This window comes from Trematomus bernacchii, unplaced genomic scaffold (assembly GCF_902827165.1).
Source record: "Trematomus bernacchii unplaced genomic scaffold, fTreBer1.1, whole genome shotgun sequence".
Classification (NCBI taxonomy): domain Eukaryota; kingdom Metazoa; phylum Chordata; class Actinopteri; order Perciformes; family Nototheniidae; genus Trematomus; species Trematomus bernacchii.
The window spans coordinates 11038446-11059666 of NW_022987593.1; the positions used below are offsets into that span (position 1 = coordinate 11038446).

General features: G+C 39.4%; 1 protein-coding gene across 1 annotated transcript in view; it reads right to left on the reverse strand.

The window, feature by feature from the left end:
• Positions 1-1476: 1476 nt before the first annotated feature.
• LOC117482330 (collagen alpha-1(XI) chain-like) overlaps positions 1477-21221 on the reverse strand; it is a 55946-nt gene continuing 36201 nt past the window's right edge. The window contains 35 exon segments of the mRNA XM_034130429.1: positions 1477-2649; positions 4398-4631; positions 5272-5340; positions 5563-5675; positions 7114-7432; positions 7898-7951; positions 8049-8084; positions 8191-8244; positions 9105-9212; positions 9300-9353; positions 10073-10126; positions 10217-10324; positions 10409-10462; positions 11076-11129; positions 11248-11301; positions 11885-11938; positions 12750-12857; positions 12979-13032; positions 13116-13169; positions 13263-13316; positions 13412-13465; positions 13569-13676; positions 14098-14129; positions 14132-14150; positions 14457-14510; positions 14609-14716; positions 15740-15847; positions 16407-16460; positions 16545-16634; positions 17247-17354; positions 17446-17499; positions 18040-18093; positions 19285-19338; positions 19425-19469; positions 19585-19638. Of these exon segments, the coding sequence (XP_033986320.1) occupies positions 2503-2649; positions 4398-4631; positions 5272-5340; positions 5563-5675; positions 7114-7432; positions 7898-7951; positions 8049-8084; positions 8191-8244; positions 9105-9212; positions 9300-9353; positions 10073-10126; positions 10217-10324; positions 10409-10462; positions 11076-11129; positions 11248-11301; positions 11885-11938; positions 12750-12857; positions 12979-13032; positions 13116-13169; positions 13263-13316; positions 13412-13465; positions 13569-13676; positions 14098-14129; positions 14132-14150; positions 14457-14510; positions 14609-14716; positions 15740-15847; positions 16407-16460; positions 16545-16634; positions 17247-17354; positions 17446-17499; positions 18040-18093; positions 19285-19338; positions 19425-19469; positions 19585-19638 (2832 nt within the window). The 3' untranslated portion in view covers positions 1477-2502.

Here is a 21221-nt window from a genome sequence, read left to right on the forward strand (position 1 = left end):
TTGTTTTCAATGTAGCCTACTGCAGATGTGGAAAACTAGGAGAAAATATACGATACTAAATTCTATGGAAAATATATTTATCCTGTAGCACACAATAAATACCATTGGTGTTAGTCTACTCATATGTTATAGGCAGAGGTTGAAGAAGTACTCAGATTAATTAATTAAGTACAAGTAGCAATACTTGGGTTTATTTGAATCCCTTTATCGTTATTTGAGTAGCTTAACCTATTATAATATAAAATAATGTTTTAGTTGATTTATATTTTGTATTAATGACCTAAATCTGCAAATTAACTAAATATATCAACTGAATGTAATAGAGTGAAAAGTACAACATTTGCTCACAAAATGTAGTGGACTTAAAGAGGTATAAACTAGAATAAAATGAAAATACTTAAGTAAAGTACAAGTACCTCAACTTTTTACTTAAGTAAATGTACTTAGTTACATTCCATCACTGCTTATAGGCCAGACAATAACATTATTACTTACACTACTGTTGAGTAAAAGTACACAAGTATAAGTAGGACATGAAAAACCTGGCTTCATGCCAACCAAATGTACCTCCCTCAAGGCCCAACATTTAGAAATGGACTTTGACTCAAATTAGAAAAGGCAACCTTAAAAGCTCTGTGTGCTCCTGCTGACCTAAAGACAATTATACTATAGCCTTTGGAGTTGGTTCAAAAAAGCAGTTGCTGGGCTTTTAGGTGTAACACTGTTAGACCGTACATGTTGTTGTCATCCCTCCACCGGTTGCTTTAACAATTTAATTTAAGCTTTTACTGATGAATTATGAGGCACTTTAAGGTCATAAAAACAAGTCGAAGCCAATCCATTAAGTGCTTCAGCGAGTATTTGGTGCATTGTTATAGCACTGTGTACTTCTTCACATGTATATGTGGTGCCCTAAAACCATCTTAACATTTGTTATGGTAGAAATAATAGATCAAATGCTGATCTAACAAGACACATAGTGGCTCTTTGTGGCTGTACTCGAGCAGAGCTGAGCTAAACGAAAAGTTAAGAGATCAGTTTTTACAATTCATCCTTAGGTGGAAGATTACCAAATATTATATCCGTCCGAGTCATATACTAACATACCATTCATATTTAGTATGTAGTCAAATTTAGTATGTAGTGATATTCCAGCTGCATAGTACATTTATACAAATATTTACCTTTTTAATTGTATATTTAGTAGGCAGTATGCAGTACATACTGAATAAGTATGTGGGAGGCAGTATGTGACTTAATGCAGTCGTATTTAAACCGTGCATATCAGCCTGTTTGTGGTCAGGGGAAGACATTAGCATGGACCCTCACTGCACCTTGAATTTTAGTATCAAGGTTAATGACAAGTCATGCAATAATTGACGAAACATTTAGCTAAAAATAATCAATTTCGAAGGAAAAGAGGATCATCCTCTGGGGATCATGAGTGTTGTTGAGATATTTCACTTAAAAGTGGTAAAAACTTGAGGCTTTTTAATTGAAATTATACTGATGCAGTCATCAGGCCCCCTGTATCGTTGGAAAGAGAAGTGCAGGGTGAATATTATGAAAAACAGATCAAAGTGCAGACATAAAAGAGACACTGAAGGGAATTTCAAGCTGTAGAGCAGTGGATGTGTTTCTTTGCTTTCCTCTACTTAACTAACATATTCAACAAAACTAAATCTCAATATGTTAATTTAAATGTACATTTTGTACTTTTATTAAAATATGTTACTCCGTCATTTCCCCCACACAACTATGCATAGAAAGACCTTGAGGCAATAATGTGCCACAGTTTGTTTTTAGGTGTTGAAAAAATATAAAACACACTTCACAATATAAAAAAAATGCACTGCCCCACTTCCCCTTTACAAATAAATGTACTCCACAAGGAGCCACATAATAGCACCGTGATGAATAACACTCCAGTATACATCTGATAACAGAAAATCATAACAAAAAAATTACAATAACATACAAAAACAACACAGCAAATTGAGGTTTGATGATATAACAGAAAAACATGGTGGGTGAATGTTGCTGAAATGTGGTGTTTTTATATTTTTCAGGATAATTCAGTAATAATAAGGTTTGGTGAAAGATCTTTTATGGATTGGAATGAGTGCATAGATCAATAAATGTATAAACAGACAAGGATAAAACAGTGAGAGCACCACTTCTTGAACGAGGAAGGACAGACAAAATGAAATGTGTGTAACTGAGGATGTGATTGACATTCAATACATGTACGCTTCACTGCTCTCGAAAACAAGATATGCAAGTCAGTTGTGAGAATGCATGAGATGAATAAGATGAATTAAGGAGAGTGAATAAATGTCCGTATGACAGAATGTTTACACGAAGGAACACTGTTGTAGGTAAATCTACTTATAAATATGTGGCACCAGGTAAGTCTTGAATGTAGTTTTCTCCCTGTATGTAAAAAGTGTCCATGGCTCTTTTCACTATTAAATTACTCCTGTTGTAATCTCCTCCGGCTTGTTAACCGTTGTAGCAGACCGGCCCGACTTGGAAACCGAATTTCTGGTTCCCCTTCCCAAAATCCGGCACGGCCACGTCGATGATTGGGAGCGTAGTGGACAGTGGAGCGTCAAATTCAAACACCGTCCTCTCCTGCCCCGAGCGCGTCTACAGCAGAAAAACACATTTAAATAAGAAATCAGTTGATGTGTTCACACCAATCAAGGTTCAAGGTTCAAGGTTCAAGGTTCTTTATTGTCAAACTAATATAGCTACAGAGTAATTATGTCGTTGAAAATCTTAGGTCACAGGCTTCTCCAACAATGCAACATAATAATACAGTTAGTAAAGTAATACAAAAAGAAAAATAGTTCTAAAATAAGTGAGAGAGAAAAAAAAGTGGAATAGTGCAGTACGAGTCTATATACAAGTTATTGGAATGATATATATTAGATAGTAGATATATATTACTAAGTAGCAGATGAATGTTATGAAATTGTTTCAGCAGTTCAATTGTTCAATTGTTTAACAGTCTCACTGCCCGCGGGAAGAAACTGTCTCCGAATCAATACATTAAGGCTCAAAGGGGCCCTTTTGTGCTGATTTTCAGGTTCATTTTTGTATTTAGTGTCTCTACTGTGACATGTCTCCTTGCTTTAATGTTCAAAAAGCTCTTTATTTTTCTCATACTGCCTGTGCTGCAGCACCTCTTTTCACCCTCTGTCTAAAACCAGAGCCCAGTCTGCTCTGATTGGTTTGCTGGCCGGCTCTGTTGTGATTGGTAAACCGCTAAGACATTTCCCGTACCTTAGCCTATCACGTACAATGTGTTTGAGCGCTTAGCCAATAGAAGCACTAGTGTTACAGGAACTTTGTGATTTTAGCCTTTGCAGAACAAAAACCTATATAATACACTACAGGGAAGGGGAAACTCAAAAAGCTCAATAACGTTTCTGTTCCCAATGCTTCTCCCGAGGTCATTCAGAGGTTTGTTTTATTCTGAAAGTTCTTCAGCTCTTGAATCCTTTACGTCGACTGAATTTCCAATGTTTATTTTAATTTATTCTTGCACTTTGAATTGCCTTTGTATTTGAATTGTGCTATATGAATAAACGTACCTTACCTTGACTTAAGAAGGCTATAATATTTAGAATGTGTTTGCTAGTTTTATTTTAGTTTCAGTTATTCAGGAGTTTTAGTTTTTATACATTTCATTTGAGTTCGTTTTAATATAAAGGCCAGCTTTAAGGTCTCATAAATATAGAGCTACATATACATACAAAATATATGATTTGAGAAATTGGAATGAAAGGGCCATAAATGGGGCGAAGCCTGCCAGCTAGTTCAGGCAGTCAACTCGAGCACCAATCAGACATTAACACGTGACGCACCTCGTCTCTCTTACAACCAACCAATCACATTCTCCTAAACATGCCGCTCTATTGAAGCTGCCAGGTCTTCCTGCCTCTGCCTCGCTATGCTGCTGCTGCCACTGCTGTGTTCACTTGCTATTGCTATGTTCATGTTCCTGCTGCTGTGTTTCATGTTGCTGCTGCTCGCCTGCCCCACCACCACCCCAGCTTCCACCTGTAGGCTCGGGGGATAGTTATCTAATCATCACTCAATGTTCTTTGTAAATCTGTGGAGTGATGAGGCCCGAGCCTAGACGCCAAACTCAAACTATATGCTGCTTATAATAAACATATTAAGAGTTGTCTGACTGAATGCCTAATGTTTAATGTTTAATGTCCATTACATAATGGGAATTTGTTAAATGGCACAAAAGTTGAAGAAAATGTATTCACAGTTCATAGGATATACTTTATTGACTTTCATTTTAGTAACAATATCTTCAATTACTTATTTTAGTTTTTGATGACTATAACAACACTATTATGTATTTCTGTGTAACTCACCTGACACCCGTCGTACAGCGCGCTGATGTAATGTGCGTTCTCGTGCGTCAGCTCCTCCCCGTCGGCGCCCCTGAAGCGCAGTGCGTGTTGGTGGCTGAAGGAGTCGGCGTGCAGCCAGGCGGCCGAGTTCAGGCAGTGGTAGGTGAACGTCTGCTTGGCTGTGGCGCTCAGCAGCTGCAGGAAGGTCAGCTGGACCACGTGGACCGGGACCTCGTCCGCCCCCGAGTAGGAAATCTGCACGGAGAACACCAGAATGTATATATTGATTGTTGTGCTTTTATTTAAGTCTTAATGTGTGCATATGTATAAATGTGTCTGTGTATACAGTATATAGGATTTTACATATTTTTATATATCCTTGTTATTGTATTCGGGATTGTGGGAAACCGATCTCTCTGTCTGTACACACAAACTCAAAGATTGACAATAAAGTTGACTTTGACTTTGAGAATCACACCTAGGTTATAACAGCACTGATTTGTACTTATTTTAATTTTACTTTAGACTTTTCAATTCTGTTTTAGATTGATAGAGAGCCTTTTCTGGTTGACTCGTTACTGATGAGTGATTGCTGCCAAAATGTCTTACTTCAATGTATGTAATGTTTTTGACACAATAATAGATACTGAGAGGCAATGTTGACACTATAAATAACATCTGCCAAATGTTGTGAATGCTCCTTCAAATACCCACTTATTATAATTTGAGTGCATTCTACTGCCGCTTTATTAGCTACTAAACAGCATTTGACCAAATATGTCCCACATTTACAGCATGGATTAAACTGTTTCCTATTTGAAGTCATTTTTCCTTGAAGTCATGTACAAAAACACACTGACATACAATGATAGCGTGCAAAATCATAACACCTTACCTGCTTTCCTTTCCTGAATTTACTGTACCAGGTGTTAGACTTTTCCCCTTTCCAGGCTGCTAGTTTTACCTGATGACAAACAAAACAATACACTCAGCTTCAACTACACATAACCAAAAGATACACAGATGCCAAGTGTGTGTGTGTGTGTGTGTGTGTGTGTGTGTGTGTGTGTGTGTGTGTGTGTGTGTGTGTGTGTGTGTGTGTGTGTGTGTGTGTGTGTGTGTGTGTGTGTGTGTGTGTGCGTGTGCGTGTGCGTGTGCGTGTGCGTGTGTGTGTGTGTAAACTAACCGACTGGAACTTCTTGGCAGGGTAAAGACACGTATCTCCCTCTGCGGTGAAGTTACAAAACACCTTGAATGAGTCTCTATGGCAACCCTGGTTTGGATCTATCCAGTAGTCACCTGGAGCGACGGAGAAAAATCGACAGTAGGGCAGACAGGTCAGAAAGACTCAAGGCTAATAATACTGTCAACAACAAACTCACCAAACAGAGAGAAATCAAACAGATGGTATCAGTTGGAGAAGCACAACACACACAGTGTAGAAGAATAAGAAAGGTCAGTTTTAATAGTATAATATAGTATAGATAGATAGATTGATTGAGTGTATTAGTATCAGATGTCAAAGGGCAATGTTACACACACTGCCCAACAACACTAACTGTTGAATCTAAATAAACAGAAAGAGGATATTAGGAGCATGTCACTGTGACCCTGATTACAAAAGATACCGTATTAAGAAATAGGATAAGAATAGAAGGTTATATGATGTTTGAAGTTTTTCCTTGTACGATGTGAGGGTCTAAGGATGTCATATTGTCATACTGATATTCTGTACAAACTGTGAAGTCCACTGAGACAAATGTAACATCTGTGATATTGGGCTATATAAATAAACATTGATTGATTGAGTGATGTTATGAAAGAAGACCAGAGAACAGGATTGTAGTGTTGTCCTGTACTGAGTATAAGTATTGAACCTGTTCGGCTGCACCTGAATCCACCTTTCCGGCTTCTTCTTGATCTTAAAGTTGTGTTTTTCTACACACCATATTTGCTAGTCGGTCGGAAATCCAGATACAATGCATTGAGACATGCAGGCAGCTATAATAACAAAGTCTTGCACTAATGTACATTTCTCAAAGATTTTGAAGTGACTTTTAATTTGTATATATTGATTGTTGTGCTTTTATTCATGTCTTAATGTGTGCATATGTATAAATGTGTCTGTTGAATGTGTATATATAGGTATTGCTGGGAAAATACTGAATGTACTCTTCTAATATCAGAGCAGCACATGATAACAAAGGACCTATAGCTGTGTACGTAACAGGAAGTATGATTACCTAGAAGAGCATCAGGACTGTTTTAGGCATATGATAGCTACAGTATGTGATTAACATGATGATTCAGCCTCTATGGAGATAGACATATGACTGTCATGTTTATTGCTTACGCAGGCCTTAGCTAATCTGAACTAAACATTGAATACTGCTTTGAACTTTTATATGTATTCTATATCTTGTGACTGTGTAACTCCCTCTCTTGTATATCAGCATGTGAAGGACACTGTTCAGGAACTATTTGTCCCATATGCTCTGTATGTGACGACTACTTCCATTCTTGCAAGGATAATAAATACATGGATCCTGATATTGAAGCTCAAGGCGGTGACGAGTGATATTTTTCCTAACAGGTATATACATATTTTTATACATATTTTTAAATATATTTGTTTTTGTATTCGGGATTCTGGGAAACAGTATTTCGATCTCTCTGTCTGTACACACAAACTGAAATATTGACAATAAAGTTGACTTTGACTTTTGACATGAGGTACCGTTGGGGAGCTCCGGGTGGAGGAGCCAGAGCTCCTTGCAGGTTCGGGCCGGGCTGAGGTACGTCCCATGGGGGTTTCTTAGACCATCCACCTCCACCTTCATCGAGGACAGAGACGCAAACACCTCCTCCATGCCTTTGCCCTCCGTCTCCTTCATCCAGGCGTCCGGCTCTGCCTGGTCCGCCTGCATCCATTCATCCTCTCCTCCATCCCTTGTTTCCTCCTCCTCCTCTTCAAGTGCAGCACCGTCCACCAAGGAGTTGGTTCTCCTCCTCCGTCCTCGCTCTGGCAGAGGGGAGATGCCGACTGCTGGCTTTCCCTGAGGAGAGGAGAGGAATAGATATGGGAGAGAAAGATGAGAGAAGAAAGGAAAGAAAGGGGGGAGATTAGAGGAGAAGATTAGATAGGAAAGGAAAGGAGGAATGAGGGGAGGAGATAAGACGTGAGGAAAAGAGAAGATAGGAGAGGGAAGGAATAAATAGGAGATGAAAAGGGAGAGAAGAGAGGAAAGGGGATAGGAGAGGAGAGGGGGAGGAGAGAAAGGGAGACAAGAGGAGATGAAAGGAGTAGAAAAGAGAAAGGAAGGAGGAAAGAAGATAGGAGAGAACAGGGAGAGATAAAAAGGGGAAGAGGAGAGAAGAATAGAAGAAAGGAGTAGGGAGGAGAGGAAATTAAAGTGGGAGTTGCAAGGAAAGAATGTGGAGGGAAAGAAACAGGTTTAGATCAGGTGGTGATCATTTGATTTCTGTTCATTGTAAGTTAAATGTCTTTAAGTAGAACTCACTGGTAGTCCTGGAAGTCCGGCTGGCCCGAGGTCTCCTCTGGGACCAATCGGACCCTAAACACGGAGCAAAGGGATCATTTCAGGGTGGATATAAAGCTCCAAAGTGATATTACTGACATCAATTCAATGAAAGAATAAGCGTCACAGTTACCTGGTTTCCTTTAGAGCCCTTTGTACCAATAGCACCCTGTCAGAGGAAACAAAAGAGTTAACGTTAAAATCACAAAGAGGTAAGATGAATCACGCACCGGTTATCCTGATGTGGAGGAAGCAAGAGTTTAGGGTTTACTCACGGACAGACCCGAGGTGCCGGGGGGGCCGATGGGACCTGATGTACCAACTCCACCCTGATATCACACACGAGAGAAAAGAAAATGTGAGAAAAAGTCAGCAAGGTGTGCAGGAGGAAATACTACAACGTTCAGGTTTTTTGTGATAACAATTATAATTGATATCCTTTTAAAATGCTGGGGTCCCAATGAAACGATTCTACTAGGCTTGCATGTATCAAAGTGAACTTCCAGTAAAGCTAGAAAAAGTCAATCTGAAGCCTTTAATGGGATATGACTATAGCAGGATCATTACAAATAAAAATAAATGGTTGCTTAATACTACAAAATAAATGTTATTAAGCTAACCAAAATAAATCCATGGACCAGTTTCCTAAAAAAAGTAAATAAAAAAGGTTTCAACCTCAGCTTTGACAATATCTCAATTGTTTTATGTTAGCTACATTATGCTAGTCAGGCTAGCCGATTATGTATACTATAGTCAGATATACAACAGAAACTATGCATGGACATTGTTCAACCAACAGAAGACAACACTATGTCTAGCAACATCTACATGATATGCTAACTATAAGCTTTAAATAAATGTAAGCAAAACAGATCAATTGCCTTCATATTTCATTAAGTCCATGAACACATTTAATGTTTGAATGCCTTGATTTTTACAGAAAGTATCATGGTCCATATATCAGTTTTGTTTTAAAGGGATTCTGTACATTTAATGTAACTAAAAATCAACTTTATGAGTTTCTTTGTTGACAGGAAACACAAGTAAAACCACGGTATGAATCAAACTGAATTGTGCCTACAGTAACACTAATATAGTGGCGTGGCCCAAAACCCTGCACACAAGTTGCCTCCTTTTCCTGGCTGGTCTTGTGTGTATCTGTATGTTTGTTTGTGTATATTTTCATCACCTCATCTCCTTTGGGCCCCGTCTGTCCCTGGTTTCCTGGCAGTCCTCGGTCCCCCTTCTCTCCGATGTCTCCTGGCGGACCTATCAGACCTATTAAACCCCCGTGACCCTGCACAGACATCACAAATGAGCTCAAAGTCAAAATCAGGTTAAGTTCAAAGTGAATATTTGTGTGTGTTAGGGTTAATCATGGCACCTTGTCTCCTTTCTTGCCGTGGTCTCCCTTAAATCCTGGTAATCCTGTTGGACCCTGAGCAGAGAAAGTTATCATGAGGTCAAACGCAAGTTGATGTAACGCTCCGTGTTATCCATTTCAAGATGCAGCAAACGCATAATCACACTTGGAAATCATTACATTCACATCATTAAGAACATTTGACTTAAACAACTTTTTTATTTCCTGGGCTCCAAATGCAAACAAAATGTTAAAATCTTATACTTTACTTGATCTGATTATCTCATCATGCTCTCATTCACAGGTCATGTGATAGTATTCATTTGATAGTAGAAAGCGCATTTAAAAACTCATAAATGTATCACTCTTAACTAAATTAATTGCTTTGGTAAAGGGGTATACATATATATGAATGTCATTTAAAGACATTCCTGTTTGGGCAGGCGTTTGGGTAACTTGTGTGCTTTTATTCTATTTTACTGTTTTTCACAATGTATTGTGTTTTTAGCACTTCTCAACACGTGGCTTGTGTGGTCATTTAATCTTTTATGACTCGTATGATGTTTTAATGCTTTGTCAAGCACTTTGTGACTATGTCTGGGAAAAGCACTTTATAAATAAATGTTACTTACTTTTTTACTTACTTACTTATACCTCTTCTAGTTTAGCAGAATAGATGTGATATTAGTGTTTTTATCACACTGTCATATACTGTCAATAGATTGCTTTATTTTCTCTTATTTTTATTATGAAATAGTATTTTTTTTTATTCTAGATTTGATGATTCATCTCACCATGGGGCCTGGGGGTCCTGTTTGGCCATGTGCTCCGTTTAAACCCTGTTCACCCTGAGAGAAAAACACAAGAACAGAAGTAATTGAGCATCCATCTTTTCCACGCTCCACTTAAACGACTCCATTCTTCACCGTCTGACTCACTCCAGGGCCGTGGATCCCTCTCAAACCCTGAGGGCCGGGCTTTCCGGCGTATCCTTGGGCACCTACGGGCCCTGTCTTTCCTACGGGGCCTTCGAAACCAGCTTCCCCCTGAAACAGATGGGCAGCAAGGTGACTTTCAGGAGCTGCGAGCATTCAGCTGTTAATATTCAAAGAGATGTTTCAAACTCTCACCTTTGTTCCTTTCAGGCCAGCCTTTCCTTCCTTTCCTGCTTTTCCCAAGTGGCCCTGAAGGAGAACAATTTAAAAACATTTCAACCTGAATCTGTCAGACGCTTCGATGCACACACACTTAGACACTTACACGCAGACACACACACACACAGAAACACACACACACACACAAACACACACAGAAACACAAACGGTGAGATGTAGAAAAAGTACCATTCTTACTATTCTCACAAAGGACTAGAGTTCAATCTTTAACTTAAACAGACATAAGATAATTTTCTGCCACTATTGGTCTCTCGATCAAAACAGTAATAAAAGACTGAGTTTGGTGACATTGTGAAATGTTAAGTTGTTTTCTCCACACCATGAATAAATAAGTAAAAAATGTAAAGAAACTGGGTTTTTCTGACATAGCTCGCTCGCCAACGATTGCTAATGTTTCCACTAAAAAGTCCAAGATCTAAAAGGTGTATCATAAATGGGGATACAATCCTATTTCTGGCAACAACAAAAAACATTCCTTAACAATACAAATGAGAGTTTTCTCTAGGTGTTAAATTGTTGAAAACATTTGGGATAATGTAAGTACATTACTCAAAAACAAATATAGCATAGGTCTAATTCTTTAAGACCTTTTATTGCGAAAAGTGAACATTAAAACACAAACCCTTCGCCCAGGAGATCCAGACGGTCCTTGTTCTCCTGCCGCTCCTGGGGGTCCCTGATGGATATAAGAAACTATTTATATGGCCAGTTGGATGATAACATCATCTTTCAGGTTTATCAAATAAAGAACGCCATGGATGATATGGTGTGTGATGAGAAAGGGAGGAGCTCACAGATTTCCCGGTGTCTCCTATGTCTCCTTTAGTCCCCGCCACACCATCCACTCCCTGATGAGGAAAACAAATAGAAAAATAGTTAGCAGGTGAAAACTACATTATATTGCATCAGAAAGTAAAATGTAAGTTATGCAACATCAAAGCCTTAAATGTAGAAAACCTTAATTTAAAGGGACATGCTAAGGTTGATAATATCAGGAGAGATATTAAAGAAAGCAGAAGCAAGGGATTGGTGGTTGTTTTTGATCCAGAAATCCAAAAAGCAAATGTTTAAAAAGATTTTTTCAAATAAAAACATCCTGTCATGAGGGAACGCAGTCTTTCATTTTGTCGAAATAAACATATCTTCTTAAAAACTCTACACATCATCTTTAGACAAGAAAAACAAATCAGGATTCAGAAAAATATTTTATATTATATAATTGTTCATTATTAATCCTTGATTTAAATGTAATTTTGACCTAATTCCATACTTAACTCTTAAATCATTGTTTCAGAAAAAGTCGTAATCCCTTTTTTTTTTAAAACTGCATTTAAATATCAACAAGATTTCCATAAACAAAATCAAAAAAAAATTAAATTGAAGATGATGAAGTGAGAAAAGAGCAAAAGGTATAGAAAGTCCAGCACTCACATTGGGTCCAGCCTCTCCCTGCTGTCCGAGGTCCCCGGTGAGACCTGGAGGACCCTGAGGACAGAAGGAGCAAATATAACATCATATTTTAATGCTTTCATTTGCTTTGAATCAAAGACAGAGAACAGTCACTACAGAAGCAGCAACGTTGAGTTAAACCTGACAGAACATGTTGTAATGCCTTCATTTTGTGTCTTTTTAGGCTTATTATGAGTTCAAACATAATGAAACATTGCCCTGGAGCTTACGTAATATCTACAGAAGATATGGCACTGGATAATATTCATGAAATCCAAGAGGGAAATAGAGTCCATAGGTCTTCCCACTATCATGAATATTTATGCTCAGATGTCCGTTACTGGGCTATTTTCTCAACCATTTTGGGATTTTCAGTTCACCATTCAGTTATGTAATGCAGAGATGAAAGTTAATTGAATAAGATATATTTCTATTACACATAACAGGACCAAAATGTTTTAGCTTTAGTTAAGGCTATTTCTACAGCTAGCTTTCACCCGTAGCTCACTTTTATTAGCTTTATACAGAATGTTTCTCTGTTGGAGAGTAAAGCTTTTAGAGTCAGAGTTTAGACACTGCAGTTTGCATTGGTTCTGCCTATACACACATAGGGCATTTGTTACATTGTAAAATCTGATGTCCAGATTAAGGTTTACCTCCATTTTAACCAAATATGTAACTTTGTTTAGCCTTTCTAGGGCAATGAACAGTAAAGTATATTATGGAACAACTCTTTTAACGTGTGCATTATAATGTAGGTTCATCACAGAGCTTTGTGTTGCATTATAATCTACAGTACATAACAGTGCAGTCATGGACGAGGGTTTTATGTAAGATTGTTTCTCACAGAGTTGCCCTTGGCTCCATCCTCCCCTGTTGGGCCCCTGGCTCCTGGAGGACCCGCTGCTCCTGAAAGACCAGTGTCTCCCTTCTCCCCCTGGTCTCCTTTTCCTCCCTAAAGAAACAAAGAAGCAGAGCCAACGATAAGAGAGCTGGAGCAGAAGACAAGAGCAAGAGAAGCTTTAAAAGAAAAGATTATAGGGGCAAGTCTGAAGAAATGAATCAAACCAACTCACCATGCTTCCTGGAAGACCTGTTCCTCCGGGGTCACCCGCCTCTCCGTCCTCCCCCTGAGAGAGGAGCAAATGATGTGTGAGAAATCATGGAAGAGATTATTTATTTTTGAAGGATCATCATCATACAATTTCATTACCTTCTCTCCAACAATACCCGGCGTTCCTATCATCCCCACCCTACCAGCCGGACCCTGAACAAGACAGAAGAAATCACAGTGTTACGTCAGAATAAAAATCAAGTTTACGACTGAACGAGGATGCATGAACATTATTGTGAGACGTACCTGTCCTCCAACAGGTCCTTGAGGACCAGAGGGGCCTTGTTGACCAGGTGGACCCTGAAACCAGGAGGGAGACATAACAGATTATTAACTTGCAAGGAGAAATGTGATATAAATCTGGGACGGATATTAAAAAGGGGATATGAGCTCACCATTAACCCCCCATGTCCGCTCTCACCCTTCTCTCCTGGGAGGCCGGGCATTCCCTGAGAAAACACACAGGTTGGAGGATGAAGCAAAAAGGTCACTTTGTCTACTCAGAAGATATCACTGCATTGATCTGCAGCCTCACTGATGGACAAATCTCACCTGTAATCCTAATGGTCCTCTGGAGCCCTTAAAGCCACGGAGCCCCTCGTCTCCTTTTGGGCCGTACATGCCCTGCTGACCCCGGGGGCCCAGCAGTCCGTCTATACCCTGAGAAACAACAAGGAGAGCAAGGAGTGAGCGACTAAATGATTCAAGGTCCCATTAACAGAGGTGTAACTCTCAAAATGTTGTTTAACAGGTACACATTTACTTGCAGGCAGTGAGAACAAAACTTGGAGGAGAAATCAGAAATGAAAATTGTTGTGCAGACTTTTTTACATCTATATCTGCTTCATATTTAAAAGACGATGCGAGAGATATCGATCTTCTCAAAGCCAAAAAATAAAATAAAAAATGTAATTACTCATTTTATAATGAATGCATTATTATGAGATAAGATTTTACAGAACTTGGGTGTGGAAAACAACTTGTAACTATGAATTTTCTACATAAGAGATTCACTTTTTGAATAATAAACAATTTTTCAGTTTTCAAGACACCAAAAGAAGATGGAGGGATGTTTACTCACCGGAAGTCCTGACTGACCAACTACACCTTGATGCCGATTGGACCTGAAGGGCCCTGTGGATGAGAGGAGAGAGAGAGAGAGAGAGACCCTGGTTGCATCAGAGTGACGAGGTAGCGAGAGAGGATGAGAGAGGAGAGGAGAAGAGAGCTGAGTGACGAGAGAGAGATGAGAGAGAGACGAGACGAGGGAGAGGAGCGGAGAGATGAGAGGAGGAGAGAGAGAGAGAGAGGGAGAGGAGGAGAGAGAGAGAGGGGCACGGGAGGAGAGAGAGAGAGAGAGAGAGACAGACAGACACATTAAGATGATCAGATCTGCTCTACTTATGGAGTTCAGTCCATGTTGATATTCTCCAGACTCACAGATTCTCCTTTGTCGCCTTTGCCCCCTTTCTGCCCGGACTCTCCCAGCTCTCCCTGAAGACACAAACACACAGAGGACACACAGGTTATCCCCACAGTATGAACACACACTATCCGTTTGCCTCTTTGACTCCCAGACACACACATCTCACCTTATCCCCGTCGTCTCCTGGAGGTCCCCCGGGGCCCACAGCCCCCATCATCCCCAGAGGCCCCTGCTCTCCATCGTGACCGGCAGGACCTACCGGACCCTTCTCTCCCTGAAATACAGACACGACAACACGTGTTATTCTTTATACAAGCAGAAAAAACACCCTATTATACTGTTTTTCATCATTATATTATAGGTCTCAGATATATACAGAACCTGTCTCTGAAGTGTTTGGCTCCAAACACCAAACAGATCATGGCAGCATCCCATAATCCCCTCTGTTTCAGCCCTGTTTCAAAAGTGCTGATTCTGGGTCTGTTACTTTAGATGAAAATAAGGAGCCCCTCCCCATGCCCCTCTGAGAGATATTTGGTTAAAAAGAACACAATGGTGCTCTAGGAGGAGATTCAGGTGATAAGGTGGGGGGTGTTACGTTGGTTGCTGATTGGCTAATGGTTACACAAGACAAAAAATCGTTATGACATCATAAAGTGGACAAAATCTGATCAGCTCATTTTCAGTTTTTATATAAATGGATCAGGACAAAAAGAGAAACTTTCAGAATCTCTTTCCACAGAGGGGACACATGTTGATGTAGAAGAGACATGAGAAAAAGTGGATTTTGCATAATAGATCACCTCTAAGATCAACTTATCAAAATAGAATTTCCCTTTGTTGTATTTTTCTCATCAGTATTGATTATGGATTTAACTTCATGTGCTTAAATAAAAAATCTTAAGCAGCATGAAGACAATAATGTGCTATAATGTTTTTGAGTATCAGTATAACAATATAACTTCCATTAAATAAACAATGATTACATTTGATCTAGTTCGGCCTCTCGGCTTCTTTGAGTAAATATAAACCACACATTTGCTAGATTGAATTAAACATGAGTTTTTTTGCCAAATGCACTTTTTTTTATACTCTTATTTTCTTTCAACCAAAACAAAATTCTGCAAAAGTCCAACGTTGCAATAACTATATAAAAAAAAATGTCAGCAGTCATTTATAAAAGGACATCAATCAGTCGCATCGTCACTGAACAATGATGAAGTCTAAAGGCAACACATAGTGAAAGAACTACTAAATAAATACAGTGACATCAAAATAATGTTTTAGCTGTATTTACAGGCTCGCCCTTCTCTCCCATCGCTCCAGGTCCTCCGATGGCTCCGCCCCGGCCCGGCTGTCCGATGGCCCCGGCGGCACCTGGAGGGCCCCGCTCACCTGAGGCCCCCTGCAGACAGAACAAGATGTAATGCCTTTATTTAGTGTATTTTTAGGCTTATTATTAGTTCAAACATAATGAAACATTGCCCTGCAGCCTACGTAATATCTACAGAAGATATGGCACTGGATAATATTCATGAAATCCAAGAGGAAAATAGAGTCCATAGGTCTTCCCACTATCATGAATATTTATGCTCAGATGTCCGTTACTGGGCTATTTTTGGATTTAAACATAGCCCCATTCAGTTATGTAATACAGAGATGAAAGTTCATTGAATAAGATATCTTTCTATTACACATAACAGGAAAGAAAAATAGTGTTAGCTTTAGTTAAGGCTATTTCTACAGTCATTAAAGGCTTATAATGATGGATGAATAAAAACAGCTGGAGTCATTATTGTGTTTGACACTGTTTTCAATTATAAAATAACATTTTGATTACTTACAGGAATTTGTTAAGTGGAAAACACTGAAGAAATATGCATATTTCTTTACAAACAAAAAGCAGATTTTTGTCTGAAGGCCTCTTAAACTGAATTAACAAAAATAAAAGTACTGTTACTCACTATTCCTCCTGATAATCCAGTAGGTCCGGACCCTCCTTTCAAACCAGGAGGTCCCTGGAAGGATCACACATCATTGTATCATATAAAATATACAACATAAAGTGATTTGTATGGTGTATTTGTTTCTGTGTGGCTTACTATGAGTCCGCCGGGTCCTCTGCTCCCCCTGAACCCTTTCATTCCTGCAGGACCGTTCTTCCCAGAAGTCCCAGGCAAACCCGGATCGCCCTGACACACAAAAAAACAATCGTAAACAAAAACAATGACTCTATGAGGCCTACTTGAAAACTGGTGGTGTTGAAGTATTGAGGCAGTGACTTCTTTAGTAGTTTCTGACACCTCTACTGCAATATAGTGAAAGAGTAACTGTACATGTGTGTGTTAACATGTAAAAAGTCCTGTTAGCAACGCCACTACCAGCACTGCTGTGGGAAAATGCGCAGTCTGCATGAAAAAACAGGCCCATTTTGGGACGCCTCACAAAGGAGATACATGTGAGCACACGTGTGTTATACCTGTCTAAATATCAACACTGGAAAAACGTATTTACTGAAAATCATCACCCTTGAAAGAGTTTTACAAAAGCTCAGTTTTCTTTAACCATTTTCGCTGTTAGCATGTAGAGAAAAGAAAAAAATGACATGGAAAATCTTTATATTTTAAACAAATATATACAATATGTTACATGTGACATATGTAACTAGGGCTGAGTTAATAATGCACAATGTTTGTGTGTGTGTGTGTCTGTGTCTGTGTCTGTGTCTGTGTGTGTGTGTGTGTGTGTGTGTGTGTGTGTGTGTGTGTGTGTGTGTGTGTGTGTGTGTGTGTGTATAGACCCACCTTTCCACCTTCCTTCCCAGCGGCCCCAGGTAGACCGTGCTCTCCGGGAACACCTGGGGCCCCCGGGTGACCTCGGTCCCCGATTAGACCAGTTTCACCTGATTTGCCCTGAAACAGAAACACGTGTTTGGGTTCGTAACACCAACACAAGGCAGGAGGAACATTTCATAACACAACTGAGTCACAGTGTTGATCTCACCTGTGGCCCCACTACACCTGAGGGTCCCGGAGGCCCCGTCTTCCCATGGAAACCCTGCAGTCACAGAAAAAAGATGGGAAGAAATTATATTCTGACATTATCATTTCTTGTAACAGTGACATTCTGTAACATTATAGAGAATAGGTGACTATATTTGGGACAAAAAATACTTTGAATTTTGACAAACTTTGGGCTTTTACATTCACAACCACAAAGATAAAACAAAAAACCTGTTTTTGAGTATAGCTGCTAGAAAAGTAAAATAATAATTGCTCGGACAACTCAACTACAGAGAAATCAAATGATATAATTTATTAAAAACAATCACCTTCTTCATGTGACTTCAGGAACTATATTTAAGGACATTTGGGAGAGGTGGAAAACATATTTATGTGAAACAATTTAATTGATTGTATTTCTTTTACTAGTATCCCAAATATATTTTCTTGTCATAGTTTCATTTTAAAAATCTGAGCTGATAAACTGTTACATTGGTGTGTGTTTATGTGGGCGTGTGGTGAAAACTATTCCTCCAAGACAAAGTGTATCAACCGTTAAACTTTTTAAACTCAGTGAAATATTGACATCACTCACCGGCTCTCCTCTTTGACCTGGATGACCTGGGAGTCCGTCTTTCCCTGAAGGACCCTACACACACACACACACACACACACACACACACACACACACACACACACACACACACACACACACACACACACACACACACACACACACACACACACACACACACACACACACACACACACACACACACACACACACACACACACACACACACACACACACACACACACACACACACACACACACACACACACACACACACACACACACACACACACACACACACACACACACACAACAAGAACAAGGTGATAAATTATTTGGAGCTCAGGATAAAAGCGGGCTCCCACCCTGCTTGCAGTTTCTTCATTGAGCTGCCAAATATTACAATCTGACTGCTGAAACTGTCCCCTGCAGGCCACTGTAGTTGATTCATGGCAGCACACTCAGCGGCTTCTCAGTCAGAACTCTTTTGTCAGAAAATGACAAAGTGCACCCCCTGAAGCTGTATGAAAAACTGGCTGCATGCAGCATGCACCTCAACAAAATACCAGCTGCCATTCCTGCCATGATGTAAAAAAAGAAACTCGTAAAAAATCTGATTCTAGCTTAGAGGTCACTCGCTGTTTGCCAAGGTTTGAGACCTTTTGTATTTTTGGAAGATTGTGTTTTCTCTGTCAAGGCTTGGAAGTGAATTTTTCTTGTTCTTGTTTTTCTTTCTGTATCTAACATTGAAATGGCAGAATGTACTGGCTTTAGTTTTTAGTTTGAGCCCTATCTTAAAGGGACAGTTCAACCTAAATTGTCCTTCATGTTTCTTTCATCTTTAGTGTTATACTAAAAAGCAGTAGTATATTTGGAAAAAGGGAAGCATCTTCTCAGCCAATAGTTGCAGCTGAAACTAAATTAATAAATAGCAGGAACATTTGTTTTTTGATCTTGGCATAAACGGTCCCTTTAACAAAAAATGAAATGAAATGATTTATAAAGAAACCATGAAAATGATCTGGAAAAAAAAATGTTTTTAACAATGGGAAAGAGGACTACCTACTTTATTTACCTGAGAAATGATCCTTACTGTAACTGTACAAAATGCCAGTTTACTTGCCAGTATGCTATGCAAGTGTATAGTGACTAAGTGCCCTAAAAATAAAAGATTGGGTGGAGAGGACACACACACATTTGAAGAAATGCAATACAGATTCCGATTAATGACCAAATTTCAAATGATTTTGTTCTGTCACCACTCACGCTTGTGCCTTTCGGTCCTGTCTCTCCATTCCTTCCTTGCGGCCCTTGAGGTCCCTATAAAACATAACCAGGCATTACAACAGGCAATCAAATCAACTGATCACTCAATTAATCACATATATTAACAGCGTTCCTCTTACCCTTTCTCCACTAGATCCTGGGGGTCCATCATTTCCGGAGATGCCCTATAAAAATGTGACGGATAAAAAGTGGGAAAGCACAGCTGAGAGTGTGAGTGTTTGCACCCATAAACGATAACAGACAGGGTGTTATAATTGGCTGAGAGGAGAGTCAGCTGACCTTTTCTCCTGATTTCCCTGTTGGCCCCTTCACCCCTCTGCCACCTCGCGCACCCTGAAGGAGAATAAAACATGTGAGAGACCAAACCCAAGAGAGGACTGAACGTTGACTGACCGGAGACAGAAGATACGGATCAATCAGATCTCCAGGTAGTGACTCACTGACTTCCAGGTGAATTGAGTAATTGATTCAGTAACATGAGAGATGACTCCGAGATCTGCAACATTGTGACATGAGGGTAACAATGTTGAAGGGTAACATCTACAATACATTTGAGGAATATTGAAATATATTTTGGGAAGTATCAAATCTCTAAGCGATTGACCAATCACAACAGAGCCGGCCAGCTAACCAATCAGAGCAGACTGGGCTCTGGTTTCAAACAGAGGGTGAAAAGAGGTGCTGCAGCACAGACAGTATGAGAAAAATAAAGAGCTTTTTGAACATTAAAGCATGGAGACAGTAGAGGCACAAAATACAAATATGAACCTGGAAATTATTATAATAGGACCCCTTTAAACCTAAACGTATGACTTGTTCTTATAGCTGCTGATTTTCTTTGTCTATTCAATAACAGATCAGAAATATTATGAACATCCGATGCCCTTCTCTTAGCCCCTGTTTGTGCCGAGTGTTTGAGCACCATGTAACATTTTCGATCACTTCAGAGAAACCGCTAATGGCCTCTTCTTCCAGGAATCACTGTTCCTTTGTGTGTCCCTCTTTATAATGTTCCCTCGATATAATGGATATAATGTGTAACAACCATGAGCCGAGCACTCATTTCACAGCAGGCTTGTTCTGAGGTGATTTTGAGTGCAAAGATGTATTATTTTCAAGACAACTTTTATGGCCAACTTAATGTGGGGCAGCATAGACAGAGTGTTAACAGAACACTCACATAGGGCAAAATTATTCGCAAACATTTGCATAGTTATACATCTAACAGAAGATCAATTAAAAGAAGATTTATTGACTATCACGATTCTCAGAAGGGATTTTTGTCATTTTGTTTAGCTAATTTAACTGTCTGCCTCCATAGATGAGTGAGAAATGAATAGAAAAAGACAGCAGGGGGGGGGAGTGTGCAGAGTCGGGATATTTTCACATCAAACTCAGTGAATTAGGGGTTTATTTTCACCAAACCAGAATTTTGGAACAGGGGACTAAAAGAGACAGTTTTTGTGAGATTTATTGTGTTTAGTGAGTCGAAATTGAGTTGAAAAATCCGACTTGCTGTTGCACAAGGCAATGGGGGCTAATAGAGTGATTAAGAAGTGTAGAGATGTTAATCCATATCCTCCAATCCAATCATACCAATTTGAAATGTCTGTCTACGGCTGTACTGCATGGTACATTTGAACACTGTGCAGTTTTCACCACGATGAAGTAAAATGACCATTAAAATTCATCATTGCTTCAAGGTGCAACACCACGTAAGTCTTTAGTACACAGTCAAAGCCTCATAGTGGCAGAAGTTGAATGCTAAATACATGTTTTAACAAGGTGTTTATATTTTGAAGAGCCAGGACAGTGTAAGTGCAATGTAGCTCACAATATGGGCAGGAAGAAGGTTTCAGCTTTTCAGAAATATTAATGAAAGTGACCCTCTACAAGAAAACCCTGGAGTAAAAGCG